At 36.8% G+C, this 17,356-nt stretch overlaps 1 protein-coding gene across 4 annotated transcripts in view; it reads left to right on the top strand.

Moving 5' to 3' along the window:
* FNDC3A (fibronectin type III domain containing 3A) overlaps window positions 1–17,356 on the top strand; it is a 222,412-nt gene that overhangs the window by 82,685 nt on the left and 122,371 nt on the right. For all 4 annotated transcript variants that reach the window (XM_017873774.1, XM_017873775.1, XM_017873779.1 and 1 more), the window contains one exon: window positions 11,193–11,268. In XM_017873774.1, coding sequence (XP_017729263.1) covers window positions 11,193–11,268 — 76 coding nt within the window. The remainder of the gene's footprint in view (window positions 1–11,192; window positions 11,269–17,356) is intronic.

Raw genomic sequence — 17,356 nt, 5'->3', positions numbered from 1 at the left:
AAAAAAAAAAAAAAAAAACAGGTACAGGATATCAATAAATAGTCTGTGGAGGCCAGGCGCGGTGGCTCATACCTGTAATCTCAGCACTTTGGGAGGCCGAGGCAGGCGGATCATGAGGTCAAGAGTTTGAGACCAGCCTCACCAACATGATGAAATTCCGTCTCTACTAAAAATACAAAAATTAGTCAGGCATAGTGGCAGGCGCCTGTAATCCCAGCTACTTGGGAGGCGGAGGCAGGAGAATCGCTTGAACCTGGGAGGTGGAGGTTGCAGTGAGGTGAGATTGTGCCATTGCACTCCAGCCTGGGCGACAGAACAAGACTCCGTCTCAAAAAAAAGTAGTCTGTGGAAAAAGAAGTCAAGATTGCTGATAAATATAGAAATATTGCCCCCCCCCAAAAAAGGGGGGTTGTTCACCTAGCAAGCAACAAACAAGTGTCCACAAAAACGCAGGTTTTGACCAATAGAAGTTTTATTACATATCACAAGGAAAGAGATCACTGAGAGTATTCTCCAAAGCAGTGTCTCCCTGAGGGAGAGTGACAGGAAGATTTCATGGGTCAGTGGAGAAGGGAGAGGATACATCATCACATATAGAGGAGGGGCCCAAGTGGCGCAGACACAGTCAGTCATTATGCCAGCACATAGGTTGCATGTAATGGTAATGATGCTATAGTTACTCCTGGGGTGGAGACTTTATAGCATGGTGAGGCAGAAAGTTCACTTGGGTTCATCTGTAAGTTGCTGGCAGTAGCTGATTCCAACCAACTAGATGACCACATAACATACAGGGTTTGGGAAAAAAACAGGTTGCAAGGCAGGAGGCTATAAAGCAAGCTGACTGTTCATGTTTATTAAATTCCTGTAGTCCCTGGAGACCTTCTGTGTCTGCTTACGATATGTTATAATGAATGAGTAGGTCTGTATACTCCTTTGGAAAGTTGTATGAGTGAAAAATTCATCATACTTTTCAATTCCTGATTCAGTTATCTATCATTGTGTAACAAACCAACTCAAAACTTAGTGCCTCAAATCAACAACCATTTATTTGTTCCATTTCTGCTCTCTGAGCAGAGCTCAACTGAGCAGTCTTTCCACTGGTCTTGCCTAGAGTTACTCACCTACTTAAAGACATACAGAGTCAACAGGAGCTGAAAACCTGCAATGGGCTGGTCAGGCAGCTCTCTCTCCCCATCTTTGTGGGATCTTCAGCAGAGTATCTGAACCCTCTTTACATGGTAGCTCAGGAACCCAGGAGGGAACTTTCCAAGAGTCACAGGGCCCAGTATCTAAGTGCTTATGAAAACCAAGTCACATGGCCAAGCCCAGAGTTAGTATTGAGGACTATACAATATGTAATACCAAGAGGTGTGATTCACTGGGGACCACCAGTGTAACCATACTTCCTAATGTATGGTACATACCTGTTTGTCTGTTTATTGCCACTCTTCCATCAGAATGTATCATCCAACAGGGGATGGGTTCTTCTTATCTTGTTCACCTATATCAGCCTAGAACAAGATATACTACATTGTTGGATTTCAGTGAATTTTTGCTGAATATATATGTCTAGTAAGATCTTGTGTTTAAAGAAAATGGTGTGTATTAGGGGAGGCTGGTATTTCTGTGTGCATAGTAAACTTCTGGAAAGATAAACATAATGGTTTTATGATTGAACATGATGGTTTCTGGACTTGAATAAGGGGACAGAGGGTACCTTTTACTCTTGTTTCATTTACATTGTGTATTTCCATGAGTGTATCCCAGTTTGATAGCTTAATACATAGTAAAATATGAGAGTCATTCTTCATTTGTAAAAAATTTATTTTCTTAGACATTTATAAGAAATACTAAAATTAGAGTACAAGGCCAAGCAGCTTATAAAAATGATTTAAAGTTGTCTGGTCAGTATGATAGAGTTCTAAAAACATTCAAGTTTATGCTAAACAAATGTTATTCATTTGCTTATTCTTCTACTCAAAAAATATTTTTTGAGTGTATAATAAGTACTATAGTACATTGTTTTGGATATCTCAGTGACAAAATTCTTTGTTCTTTCAGAGGTCTATCAGTTCAATTGGCAGATCTGGTTGGATGAGTAGGAAAATGCCAAATTTTAAATACCTTTGAAAATTCTTAAAAAAACTGTATTCCTATATTCATTTTGGTTATTAAAATAGTCATTTGGAGCCAAGCATAGTAGATAAGATTTTGAGTCAGAGACAAAGAATAAAATAGTAAGACTTTTTCATTTGTGACTTCTGAACTAAACTCTCAAGGCAATATAGAAAAAAGTAGTTTTAGTACTTCTGAGTCCTCTAGAATAGATCTCTCAACCATATAGTTAATTGCTGGATAACCTAAAGAGTATCTGGCATTTATGGTGCCCAAGAAACACTTATTGAAGAAATATATAGTAGGCTTCACTTACTGCTGCCTACTGTGTATGTCACACTGTGCTATATGTTTTACGTGTATAATATCTGTTAATCCTTCAACAGCCCTGTGGCAAAATCATTATAGATCTCCGTTTTCAGACTAGGCGACAAAGACTTAAGTAACATACCCAAAGTTAAAAATAGCTATTAAATGGTGAAGCACATTGAAAGTTGAGATCAGAGGTACTTCAAAGCTTATATTATTATTATTTTAAACAATATTTTGAAAATATATACTTTTAAGTTCTGGGATACATGTGCAGAACGTGCAGGTTTGTTACATAGATATACACGTGCCATGGTGATTTGCTGCACCCATCAACTCGTCATCTGCATTAGGTATTTCTCCTAATGCTATCCCTCTCCTTTCCGCCCACTGCCCTCAAAGCTTATATCATAATGACTGTTCCTTTTTGCCCCTCCACCAAACCCATTCATATGAGAATAGCATTGTTTTACATCTGTATATTTTTGGCATGTTTATTCATAAAACAGTCTATTTTTTAAATTACCCCAGAGAAGACTTTATGGACAAAAGTGTAGAGGCAGGAAGGAATGTGTGGCTGGACTAGACTGGCTTATAACAGACATGATGAGATGGGTAAAGAAGTAATAAATTGTAACCTGGAAAGCCAAAGGATTGTACAATGCTGTCAATTGGCTATTCTGCTAAAAGGTCAGATGAGGGAAGAACTGAAAATTTTTAGTTTAAAAAAAATAGCTTTTGGGTTATTGTAGATTTTAATTATAATATTTTCTTTATTCAAGGATATGTAAGGATATGTAAGATGTGCTTACATTTATTCTTTAAATATCTCTGATTTGTCTATCAACTAATAACATTAGAGCAGTGTCTTTTGCATTTCTTAATTCCCTCTCTAATTTCCCTCTTTATCCTTCTCATTTTGAGCAGATTGTTGGTTTGGCATTCTGCCTGGATAACCTCAGCAACAAGTATTAATAGCTTGGTCAAAATACAGAATTTTGAGGACTCATTGTATCCATAGGGTAAAGTGGATGTAAAGCAAAGATATTTAGGTAGTTTAGCCATGATTTATTTTATTAACCCATTTATGCCTAGTGTACCATTATTGGAACGCTAAGCTTGTGGGAGTTATTTATATCCTACTGCTCAAGGTCATCACCAAGTTCTGATTTTCAAAAGAAGCCTTACAACCTCTGGCATAAATGGGTTAATTCAATCATTTCTTCTTGATTTCCTCTGTCCTAATAGTTCTTAATCTACTTTGGGTCTTGGGCCTCTAAAAATCTGATGAAAACAGTGCTCAGAAATTGTAATATCTACAGAAAGTTTTATATACCAATCTGGGTTGTTTACAAACCCTTCCCATCTGTGACCCCCAGGTTAAGAACTCTTGTGCTTTATCTCCATGCTGGTCTCAAGTAACATCCTACAGTAATTCACCACCACTATAAAATTTTATCACTAATTAGAAAAAAGGTGGAAAAGATGGAATGGTTTAAAAATTTTAAGAACCATAGATTTGTTAGAATCATTAAAAATGTGTAGGAAATAAAAGCAAAAGGAGCATCCTTCAGCCTACTTTCAGAATTTTAAGTATGTTTTACAGGCCAAGCATGGTGGCTCTCCTGTAATCCCAGCACTTTGGGAGGCCAAGGTGGGTGGATCACTTGAGGCCAGGAGTTTGAGACCAGCCTAGGCAACATTGCAAAACCCCATCTTTATTAAAAAAAAAAAAAATTATGTACACACACACACACACACACACACACAATTTAGCCAGGCGTGGTGGTGCGCACCTGTAGTCCCAGCTACCCTAGAGGCAATGATGGGAGAATAGATTGAGCCTGGGAGGTCAAGGCTGCAGTGAACTGTGATGGCACCATTGTACTCCAGCCTAGGAAACAGAGTGATACACGTCTATAAAAAAAAAAATAAAAATAAACAGTTATCTGATCGCAAAGATCAAGAACAAAATAGCAGAAAATCTAAAAAGTAGTGATGAATCAACCATTGTAAAATCAACCATTGTAGTGATTCCTCAAAGGGCTGAAAACAGAATTACCTTTTGACCCAGCAATCCCATTACTGGATATATGCCCAAAAGAATATGAATTGTTCTGTTATGTCAGGAAGACGCATGCATGCATCCGTTCGTTTCCACACTATTCACAATAGCCAAGACATGGAATCAACCTAAATGCCTCTCAGTGGCAGACTGGATAAAGAAAATGTGGTACATATACACCATGGAATACTGTGCAGCCATAAAAAGGAATGAGATTGTGTCCTTTGCAGGGTCATGGATGGAGCTGGAGGCCATTATCCTTAGAAAACTAATGCAGGAACAGAAAACAAATACCACATGTTCTCACTTATAAGTAGGAGCTAAATGATGAGAACACATGGACATAAAGAGGGGAACAACAGACACTGAGGCTTACCTGAAGGTGGAGGGTGGGAGGACGAAGAGGAGAAGAAAAAAAATAACTATTGGGTACTAGGTTTAGTACCTGGGTCGCAAAATAATATGTACAACAAACCCCCATGACATCAGTTTACTTACGTAACAAACCGGCACATGTACCCTGAACCTAAAATAAAAGTTAAAAAAAAAAGTACTGAAAATACTCTACATTGTTAAGCTGATTTAAGTAAAACTCATAATCTTAAATGTAGGTATTATTAAGAAGAGAATGAAATGAGTATTCAACTGAAAAGATTAGAAAAAACAACAAAGTAAGCCTAAGGAGAGCAAAGGAAATGATACAAGTTAAAAGTAGAAATTAATATCTTTAAAGGAACCTACCTAGATGACGGTGGCCTCCTGAGTTAATCCTCTGTGGTACTCCCCTGCTTAAGTAAAACTCTTCATTGTCCTTAAAATGGCTCACAAGGCCCTTCGTAACCTGGTTCCTATCTACTGCTTACTATATTTCTCACCCCTTCCCCTGTGTTCCCCCATCCCCATGTTCCAACCATATAGAACTCCAGAATTTCTTTTGGTTTATTGAACACAGTAAATTTCATGTCATTTCCAGTCCTTGTGCTTTGCACTTATTCTTCTCTAGGTCTTCCCACTCTTCTTGCCTAGCCAGTTCCTAATGAGTCTTCAAGACTCAGCTTAAATTTTACATACTCTAAAAAGGCATTAAACATACAAACATACATACACGTACACACAAGTGCTCAGGTAACAGACTAATTTACATATTCAATCTTCAGTGCTTTGATAGTATTTTACTGCCCCTATTATAGCACTTCTCTCACCAGTCAATATCAAAGAAGCGTTTGACAAGAGGAGTAATAATTGAGGTACACCATCAGAAATCCAAAGTTACACTGCTTGAAATTATTAAAATAAAACATATTTCCAACGATACTTTTGCTAGAGCAGATGCTAGTATGAGTGAGATAGGCCAAAATAGTATATTATAAGCAGAAGAAGGTATCCTAAATTTAGCAAATTGTATTGGTTAACTCTCAAGGGAAAAAAATACTTTTGAGTCTTCCAGATAAATTTTAGATACATCAAAGAAATAAATATAAGCAATTAAATTATATAAAACTAGGAAAATGGAACTACTACTTACCAAACCTTTGGATCAGTGTTGCCTAATAGAAATATAATGCAAGCCACATGAGTAGTGTTTTTTTTTTAATTTATTTTTATTTATTTTTTTTTTTGAGACAGAGTCTCGCACTATCACCTAGGCTGGAGTACAATGGCATGATCTCGGCTCATTGCAATCTCCGCCTCCTGGGTTCAAGCAATTCTCCTGCCTCAGCCTCCCGAGTAGCTGGGGTGATAGGCGCCTGCCACCATGCCCAGCTAATAAGTAGTGTTAAATTTTTTAGTAGCCATATTAAAAAACTAAAACAGGAAAATTAATTATAATGTTTTAACCCAGTATGTCCAAAATATTGTTTCAACATGTAATCGATACAAAAATATGAAGTACCAGAGTTTTTTAATACTAAGCCTTAGGGTTTTAATGTATTTTAAAGATACATGTGATATTTTGATACATGTATACAATGTCCAATGATCAAATCAGGATAATTGGGATATCTGTCATCTCAAACATTTATCTTTGTTTTGGAAACACGACAATTCTTCTAGCTACTTTTAAATACGTAACAAAGTAGTAACTATAAGTGATTTACTATCAAATACTAGAACGTATTATTTCTATCTAACTGTAATTTTGTACCTATTAACTGATTTCTTCTCAATCTCACACCCACCTTCCCAGCCTCCATCAACCACGATTCTATTCTCTACGTCCGTTAGTTCCACTTTTTTAGCTCCCACGTATGAGTGAGAACATGCGATATTTATGTTTCTATGCCTAGCTTATTTTACTGAACATAATGACCTCAATTTCCATCCGTTTTGCTGCAGATGACAGGATTTCTTTTTTTTCTTTTGTTTTTTTCTTTTTTTTTTGAGACAGGGTCTCACTTTATTGCCCAGGTTGGAGTGCAGTGGTGCTGTCGTAGCTCACTACAGTCTTGACTTCCTGAGCTCAAGCATTCTTCCTGCCTAAGCCACCCAAGTAGCTGGAACTACAGGCATGTGCCCCCATGCCGGTTTTTTTTTTTTTTTTTTTTTTTTTTTTTTTAATTTTTTTGTAGAGATGAGGTCTCACTCTGTTGCCCAAGCTGGCCTGAGCAGGTTGAACTCCTGAGCTCAACCAGTCTTTCCACCTCAGCCTCCCAAAGTGCTAGGATTACAGGAGTGAGCCACTGTTCCCCAGGTAGGATTTTGTTCTTTTTCATGAGTGAAAAATATTTCATTGTGTATATATACCACATTTTCTTTATCCATTCATCCATTGATGGACACTTGGGTTGATTCCATATCTTGGCTATTGTGAATAGTGCTGCAATAAACATGGGAATACAAATATCTCTTTGATATACTGATTTCCTTTCTTTTGGAAATCAAAAGTGTGATTGCTGGGTCATACAGTAGTTCTGTTGTTTGTGTTTTGAGGAACCTCCATACTGTTTTCCATAATGGCTATAATAATTTACATTCCTACCAACATGTAAGAGCATTCTCCTTTCTCTGCGTCCTCCCCACATCTGTTATTTTTTGACATTTTTGTAATAGCCATTCTGACTGGGTTAAGATAATATCTCATTTTGGTTTTGATTTGCATTTCCCTGATGATTAGTGATGTTGAGCATTTTTTTCATATACCTGTTGGCCATTTGTATGTCCTTTTTTGAGAAATGTCTACTCAGATCTTTTGCCTATTTTTAAATCTGAATTTATTTTATTTTATTTATTTATTTTTGCTATTGAGTCATTTGAGAGCCTTACATATTCCGGTTATTAATGCCTTGCCAGATAGAAAGTTTGCAGATATTTTCTCCTATTCTATGGGTTGTCTCTTTGTTTTGTTTCTATTTGTTTTTAAGATGGGGTCTCACTATGTTGCCCAGGCTGGTCTCAAACTCCTAGGGTCAGGTGAGTCCCCTGCCTCAGCTTCCCAAAGTGCTTAGATTATAGGTGTGAGCTACCATGTCCAGCTGCCTTGTTGATTGTTTCCTTTTCCTTTGCCGTGCAAAAGCTTTTTAGCTTGACATAATCCCATTTTATTTTTGCTTTTGTTGCCTGTGCTTTTGAAGTCTTACACAAAAGAATATTTGCCCAGACCATGGTCCTTTAGTATTTTCCCAATGTTTTTTCTAGGAGTTTTGTATTTTTAGGTCTTACATTTAAATCTTTAAGCCATTTTGAACTGATTTTGTATATGTTGAAATACGGGACTCTAGTTTCATTCTTCTGCCTAATAGAAAACCAGTTTTCTGAGCACTATTTACTAAAAAGACTGTTCTTTCCCCACTGTATGTTCTTGATTCCTTTGATGAAAATGAATTCGTTATTGAGTTTCATGTCAAGGCTAAGTGAAAAGATAGAAAAAAGTAAGAGTTAAAAAGTTAAAAAAAAAGAATGAATTGGCTGTAAGTGCATAGATTTATTTCTGGGTTCTCTGTTCTGTTCTATTGATCTCTANGAAAAAAGTAAGAGTTAAAAGTTAAAAAAAAAGAATGAATGGCTGTAAGTGCATAGATTTATTTCTGGGTTCTCTGTTCTGTTCTATTGATCTCTATGTCTGTTTTTATTCTAGCACCATGCCGTTTTATAGTTTTGTAGTTTGCCTCATAGAGATCTTTCACTTCTTAGATTAAATTTATTCCTAGGTTTTTTTTTTTTTTTTTTTTATCTATTATAAATTAGGTTGCCTTCTTGATTTCTTTTTCATATTGATTGTTGTTCATATGTAGAAACACTACTGAGTTTTAAAAATAATGATTATTATTTAATTGCAGGTGGGGTCTTGCTATATTGCCCAAGCTGGTCTCAATCTCCTAAGTTCAAGCAATCCTCCCACCTCAGCCTCCCAAAGTATTGTGATTACAGGCATAAGCCACCATGCCCAGCTAATACTACTGATTTTTGTATGTTGATTTTGTGTCCTACACCTTTACTAAATTTATCAGTTCTAAGAGTATTTTGGTGGAGTCTTTAGGTTTTTCTAAGTATAATACGATCATGTTGTCAGCAAACAAGGATAATTTGACTTCTTTTCTTCTTTGGATGCTCTTTATTTCTGTCTCTTGCTTAATTTCTCTGCTAGATGTACTTAGCCTTTGAAATCCAGTGTTTATTTCACACTTAGAGCACATCTCCATACAAACTAGCTACATTTCAGGTGCTTGATAGCCACATGACTCTTGGCTATCATTGGACAGCACAGCTGTAGGTGAAGTTAAATATAGAAGCAGTAGAAGATTACACAAAGGAAAACAATAAATAACATTGGCTACAAGAAAGTAAAAGGGAGAAAACAAAAAGAAAAATATTTGCAACATATTATAGTACAATATTATTATGGGTTCATACAAATCATTAAAACCACTTAAAAACCCAAAAGATTAACAGGCAAGATTACACATGCAGGTAATTTACAAAAGAGCTAGTAACAAACTTAGACATAACAAAGAAGTGTAAATTAAAACAGTAGTACAGGTTCGGCATCCCTAATCTGATGAACCAAAATGCTCCAAAATCGGAAACTTTCTGAGCAGCAACATGATGCCACAAGTGGAGAATGCCACACCCAACCTCACGTGACAGGTCATATGACAGGTTGCAATCAAAACACAAAAACTTTGTTTTATGCAAAAAATTATTTAAAATATTGTATGAAATTACCTTCATGCTATGTGTATAAGGTATATATGAAACATAAATGATTTTTGTGTTTAGACTTGGGTCTTATCCCCAAAATATCTGATTTTATATATATATATATATATATATACACACACACACATACACACACACACTCCTTAATAAAAAAAAATCCAAAATCGGAAACATTTTTGGTCCAAGCATTTTGGGTAAGGGATACTCATATTTTAATATCCTATTTTCATCTATCAAGGCAGCAAAGATTTTAAAACTGTAATTTTCAGGGTTGCAAACAATGTAGTAAAAGGGTATTCTCATAGATTATCAGAGGGCATTCAAAGTAGTATTATAAAACCCTTTCTGTTACTTTTTATTTCCATAAGTTTTTGGGGAACAGTGGTGTTTGATTACATGAATAAGTTCTTTAGTGATGATTTCTGAGATTTGGGTGCACCCATCATCTGAGCAGTATATACTGTACCCAATTTGTAGTCCTTTATCCTTCACAGTCCCCTCTGCCCATCCCCAAAGTCCATTGTGTCATTCTTATGCCTTTGCATCGTCATAGCTTAGCTAGCTCCCATTTATGAGTGAGAACACATGATGTTTGGTTTTCCATTCCTGAGTTACCTCGTGAAGTAGTAAAACCCTTTTAAAAGGTAGTTTAGCAACAAACACCAAAATTGTGTTTGGGAATCTATCACAAGGAAACAGTAGTAGCTGCAGAGAGGTGAAAACTACATACCAAAACGCTCATTTCAGCATTGTTCACAATAATGGTAAAATTGAAAACTACCTAAATTCCTTAAGTTAGGGGAATGGTTAAGTCGTTTATGGTGTAATCTTTTGATGGAATATTTTCAATAATAACTTCGAAGTCTTTTTTGAATAATATTGAACTTTAAAAAGGATAGAGAATTGAATATCTTATATCCAGAATTTAGGGGGGAATTAATCCTGTGCAGAATAAGACTAATAAATTTATCAGAATGTTAACAGTGTGTATCTTAGGATAGCAGGACTTTAGTCTTTTTTCTGCAGATTTCTGTTTTTTCTCTGTTTTTCAAATGTTGTAAAATTGGTATGAATTACCTTTATAATAAAAAGAAGACTACTTAAAATGGTGGGATTAATTTAACACCTTCTTGGATATAACTTAAGATGTAATACTAATTCAGATATGATCAGCTCATGCTCTACCTATCAGTTTATATTTTATCTTTAGAAAAACATGATACTTAGCAACTGATTAAACTCGCTTAGATGATCTAAATATTCTGTGGTTTGACTCCATCTTTGTTTCAGAGTGAAGTTTATTGACTTTTCTTTGCAATGAAAGTGTGTCACTTCTTCTTTTATTCCCTTTACTTTTGGCTTAAGTCTAACCTCCAGAAAAGTGATGTAATATTTTTTTAGCAAACCAGCATCTTAAATGTGTAATCCCCATTTTCCTTCCCAGTTTCATAAGGTTAAATAGCTCACATCTGCTCTGTTACTGTTTTTATGTTCTGATTTGCTTTTTTTTTTGTTTTGATTAATACTTCTTCCTCTCATTTTTAAGGTTATTCTGGTACAAGTTAACCCGGGAGAAGCATTTACAATAAGAAGAGAAGATGGACAGTTTCAGTGCATTACAGGTAAGAATGGTAATTGAGAATAATCATTTGAGACCAAAAAACCACAAAAATTTTTGATACATAGTAGTGTGTATGCCTGTGGTTTCTTCCTTCTTTCTCACTACCACCACACAAAAGCATAAACTCTGATATCTTAGCATTTAAGTATTGCAGTATCATTCTAACTAATCTCTTTGCCCTGGTTTCCTGATTATTTTGATCATTCTTGATATTGTTCATGTCTCTTCCCTGTTCAGAAATCTTTATCAAATCTAGTCCAGGTGTCTTCGTTTTCAAAAGATCATTTCAACTTTTTAGTCTTGTTCCCACTTCCCCTTCAAATTGCTTTTCTTCAGTTTTTCTAAGAGGCTTATTCACTGTCTTTTGAAGCTATCTTGAGCTATGTGTTCTGTTTCCCTTATCTAGAATTCACCCTTATCACCACTGCTCCCCCCGCCCCCCCAATTCGCATTCTACCTGTGCTTCAAGACTGAGCTCCAGTCCCACCTTTAACAGGTTTTTTGGAAAGTCTTTGTTTAGTGAACATTTCCTTAATACTGTTGACTTTTGAGTCAGGCAGTTCTTTGGTCAGGGGGACTGTTGTGTGAATTGTAGGATGTTTAGTTCAATTCCTAGCCTCTGCCTACTAGCCACTCACCCTCACTATTTCATTTATGACAAATAGAAAAGTCTGGATATCCCCAAATATTCCCTGAGGGACAAAATTGACTCCAGTTGAGAACCGTCTTCCTGTGTGAATTTGAGAACACTAAAAAGGTGACTGGCTTTGGAATTAGAGAGAGAGAACCTAGGATTAAATCCCAGCTCTGCTGTTTTACTAGCTAGATGACCTTGTACATGTTACTTAACCTCTGTAAGTACTGTGTTTTTTGTTTTTTGTTTTTTTGAGACAGAGTCTTACTCTGTCACCCAGGCTGGATGGAGTGCAGTGGCTCAATCTTGGCTCATTGCAACTTCCGCCTCCTGGGTTCAAGCAATTCTCCTGCCTCAGCCTCCCAAGTGACTGGAATTACAGGCGCCTGCCACCACACCAGGCTAATTGTTGTACTTTTAGTAGAGATGGGGTTTTATCATGTTGCCCAGGCTGGTCTTGAACTCCTGACCTCAGGTGATCCACCCACCTCAGCCTCCCAAAGTGCTGGGATTACAGACGTGAGCCTCTGTACCCAGCCCTCTGTAAGTACATTTCTCATCAGTAAAATTCTCATTCCTGTCAATAATAGTACACCTTATAGGATAATTGTGAGGGTTCCTGATATGCATGTAATGTACTTTAAACCAGCCTGGGACATATAAGGCACTCAATAAGTGATGGTGAGTGCTGTAGTGTTATTGTTAATAGAAAGTGATCCCCATCACCTGTGAAACCCTATCATACCAATTATTGCACCATTCATTTACCAAATAACTACACCATCTTGTAATATTTCTTCTAGTTGTATTTTTAAAATTATTTAAATTTTGTATTGTTTAACATAGAATTTTTATTCAGTCTCTCCAACTAAAGTCTAAGCACTTTGGGGACACATACCATTTCTTACATTTCTTTGTATCCCCTTCAGTTTTTGGCTTTCTATATATTGGGTACTTAACTGATAGTTATTGCTTTAGTTTAAAAAAGGAAGAAGTGCAGTGGGTCACACCTATAATCCCAGTGCTTTGAGAGAATAAGGCAGGAGGACCTCTTGAGACTGGGAATACGAGACCAGACTGGGCAGCATAACAAGACCCTGTCTCTACAAAAAATTTAAAACTTAGTCAGGCATGATGGCGCATGCCTGCCGTCCTAACTATGCAAGAGATAAGGTTGGAGGATTGCTTTAGCCCAAGAATTTGAAGCTGCAGTGAGCTATGGGCATACCAGTGCACTCCAGCCTGGGCAGCAAAGGGAGACCCTGTCTCAAAATAAAACTAAATTTTAAAAGAGCATTAGAGGTGAGGTGTCTGTATACTTTGTCATCTTTCAAACTGGAATAGAGTGAAAGGACTCTAACACTTACTTCAAGACAACTGATGTGCCGGGCGCGGTGGCTCAAGCCTGTAATCCCAGCACTTTGGGAGGCCGAGACGGGCGGATCACAAGTTCAGGAGATCGAGACCATCCTGGCTAACACGGTGAAACCCCGTCTCTACTAAAAAAATACAAAATCTAGCCGGGCGAGGTGGCGGGCGCCTGTAGTCCCAGCTACTCGGGAGGCTGAGGCAGGAGAATGGCGTAAACCCGGGAGGCGGAGCTTGCAATGAGCTGAGATCCGGCCACTGCACTCCAGCCTGGGCGACAGAGCGAGACTCCGCCTCAAAAAAAAAAAAAAAAAAAATTTCTCTCTAAGTTGAACACATGGACACAGGGAGGGGAACCTCACACACCGGGGCCTGTCTGAGGGTAGGGGCCAAGGGGAGGGAGAGCATTAGGACAAATACCTAAAGCATGCAGGGCTTAAAACCTAGATGGGTTGATGGGTGGGGCAAATCACCATGGCACGTGTTTACCCATGTAACAAACCTGCATGTTGTGCACATGTATCCCAGAACTTAAAGTAAAATTTAAAAAAAAATTTCTCTAAGTTAATTTAAATAATTTGTGCAGCAGTTATGACAATTTCACAAATAGGAAGAGTTCACATATTGTAGACTTAAATATACCAGGCAGTGTAATTTATAAGCAGTGTGATAAACATTGCCTGTCTTTACTTGCCAGTTAGGTTTTTATGAAAATAATTGTATTCTGTGTACCTCATAGAGGTACAGTTTCTAATAGAGCACACATCTAGGTTTATTTGTACATTGCTTTTCAAGTTGTTTTCAATAGATATTGTTTATGGTGGATACATTTTAACTAATACAGCATTGATCTTTTCTAACACATTTGCAGAGGAAGATACTCATTACTGTTTTAGTGTGACTCAGAATACAAAAACTGTTATTTATGATTGGGTAACCAGACCCTGAATTATAAGTAGCTTATATTTCAAAAGTTAATTTGTAACTGCAATCTCTAAACCCCACCTCTGTAAATCAATTAAATTGATTTTATATGTGGCAGTGACACCTTTGATCAGGACCACAAACGCCTAAGTTATAATGTGCCTATAATACTAATAGTATCTTAGTGATAGGAACTAACCACCATGGGAAGATATTTTTAGGCAGGGACACATTTCTCTGCTTCAGTGGGAAACAGATTCCTTTCTCCATATGACAGATTGTAAGATTGGAGACTGTTTTAAAATTATTAGGTAGAGGCTTTAAAAACACAGAAAAGAATAAAGGGAACTAGACAGAAAATAAGAACGCCCTCCCCTCTTTGTGTTTTTGACTGTCCAAAACTATAAGATGGAATATGGGTAGAAGGAATATAGTAGTGAGCAAGGGAACTGGGGTTGAAGTCAAGTCTTTGTAAAATCAATATGCCTTCACTCTGAGCAAGAGAAGACAAGAAAACTTCTGGAGTTCATTTTCTTCCACTTCACCATCACTAGTTTCTGTCATATGGCAAGCCCCTTCGTGGACTAGCTCTGGATCTAGGTAAAAAGTGAGATTATGAATAACAAGGAGAAAGAGAAATTCTTGAGGGAAGAAAATCATATACCAGTGAAGCTGAGAGAAACATAGATCATTATAGCCCTAAGGCCATCAAGTTAGGAAAGCTGTTCTCTGACGGCCACTATAACATTAAAATCTCTATATTAAAACCTAACAAATTGAGATAAGAGCTGTGTAAATTAATAAGCATTTGAATTAAAGACCATTCTTTTAAAAGTAGTTTTATTACTTGTTCAGAATATATAGAAATGAAAACTAGGTTGAGAATCACGGAGAACTTTAGAGATCTACATAATTATTTTATTGGAGGCTCAGATTTTGTGAGTTACAGCTAGTCATGGGCAGAGTTCAATATAGTACTTTTTCTACTATGTAGCATACATTCTGGAAAGACAAATTGCTGATTTTTTTCTATGAATTTTCTAAGTATCTGCTGAGGTATACTGTGCTAGTTGCTGGACATTCAAAGAAAAGCTAAAACTAAGTTCCTGACATTCAAGAACAGTGTCATAGGGGAAAAAAAGGGAAAATTAACAGTTACACTATAAAAAGAGATATACATAGGGTGTTATGGGAGCATAGAAGGAGGGTTACTAATTACATTCAGTGGCATGTAAAGAAAAATTTATTCCAGGAGAAAGTGACACATGAGGCTTCTCGAAGAACAGTGGCAGTTGGCCAGATGGACAAAGGGTCTCAAGGTACTTTAGACAGAGGGAAAAAGTGTTCAAAAGCAACAGAAAGAAAGAATGACTTGACTTATTTGAATAACCACAGAGATTGGAATTGCTAAATTCCAATAAAATATGGAATTGTTGTATAAATATGTGGTACCTGTTGAACCAAAAGTCTTCCTACTACCAACATCATCTAGAAATGGTCAATAAAATAATAACATGTAATCTTTCAAATATACTCCTGAACTTCTCTTTCTTCCCTTCACCCTAAAAAAAGGGGAAAAAAAGGTGGGGGGTGGGGAAGAATCACTGTGGGCCAGAAACAAGGACTTTTCCACATTTATTTGTTTTTTGTTTTTATTTTAAGAGACAGGATCTCTCTGTCACCCAGGCTGGAGTGTAGTGGCACAACCATAGCTCATTGCAGCCTCATACTCCTGGGCCCAGGTGATCCTCCTGCCTTAGCCTTCTGAGCAGTTAGGACTGCAGGTCCGTGCCACCATGCTTGGCTAATTTTTTATAGAGTTGATGTCTCACTATGTTGCCCAGGATACTCTCAAACTCCTGGGCTCAAGCAATCCTGCCGTCTCAGCCTCCCAAAGCACTGTGATTACAGACATGGACAATTGCACCTGGTCCAATATTTGTTTCAAAAAATACAGTTTTCATATTTTTAATGAAAAGAATTAAAAATATCTACATTGTTGTTTTGATTTGATCATTTTCTGTTGGCCCATACCATTTTTTCTGAGTCCTCTTCAGAATTTGATGTCTGTCTTCCCTTAGTTCTTTACCTTATTTCATGTCCTTTTGGATAAGACACCACTCTTAAATATCTTAAAAGTGTAGTCTTCTGTTTTGCTGCTTTTCCATTCTGGTCATTGGTTAGATCTGTTTATATTTCCTGATATGAACCCATACCTCATTATTTTCCCCTTCTTTAACCACTATTCACTGGTTTTAACTTAAATTCTTGATTACTTTTGAAATGAATACTATCTTGAGTCTGTCTCAGGTTTTTTCTATTGAGAGGTAATTTGAAACCTTCTAACTTGTTCTTATGTTTTCATGGTGAAGTGCTTTGACCGCATGTCAACAGATTGTCTTATACGATGAGAGATACTGTGAAAATTAAGTATTTTTGCCTAGTAACTGGTATGTAGAAATGTAAAAAATTTATTGAATGGGGAAAATTTTAGGTTTTATATTAATAGGTATTTGTAGCATGTGCTAAAGACTGCCCTTCTTAGTTTTATTTTGTGAAGAGTTATGAAAAATAGGAAATTAGGCAAGGTTTCTAAGTTTGGGTTACTAGGAAGGTCATAGAAGCATATTTCATAGAGAATATGTGGTAAACACTTAAGAATCCTGTGTAGAGCTAGCTCTCCTGGTGACAAATTGGTTCCTCCTTTAGCTATCATCTGTTCTGTGAAGCCCTTGCTTTAGTTTGTCTCCTCTTTTAGCTGTAGATACACATACAGAAATAATTGACAGCAGATATTTTTACATATGTTTGTAACCCTGATGCTTTGCATAGCACCCAGCACATAGAGACTCTCAATAAATGTTTAAGGTGAGTGAAGAAGAAAAAAAAAACGGATGTTTTTTGAGCATTTATATGTGTCAAGCAAGTAGATCTGTTATAGACAACAGTTGTAGCTAAAAACCCTCCTTATGAAAGGCAGGTATGACTTTTTCTCTTCTGTGATACCCTAAAATGAATAAATGGGCTAATGAGTAAGAATTCATTAACTATCTGGAGGTTTTGCATTGTTATGGCACTTCTACTTTGGTGTGATTCCCTGCCACTACATGTAAGAGAGAAAATTATGAAAAGCAAAAAATATACAGACAGCTGTGCTTGAATA

The sequence above is a fragment of the Rhinopithecus bieti genome, unplaced genomic scaffold (genome assembly GCF_001698545.2).
Source record: "Rhinopithecus bieti isolate Rb0 unplaced genomic scaffold, ASM169854v2 scaffold_7398, whole genome shotgun sequence".
In the NCBI taxonomy this organism is placed as follows: Eukaryota; Metazoa; Chordata; class Mammalia; order Primates; family Cercopithecidae; genus Rhinopithecus; species Rhinopithecus bieti.
Note: the sequence above shows the minus strand (reverse complement) of the source record. Positions and strands in the feature narration are given on the sequence as shown.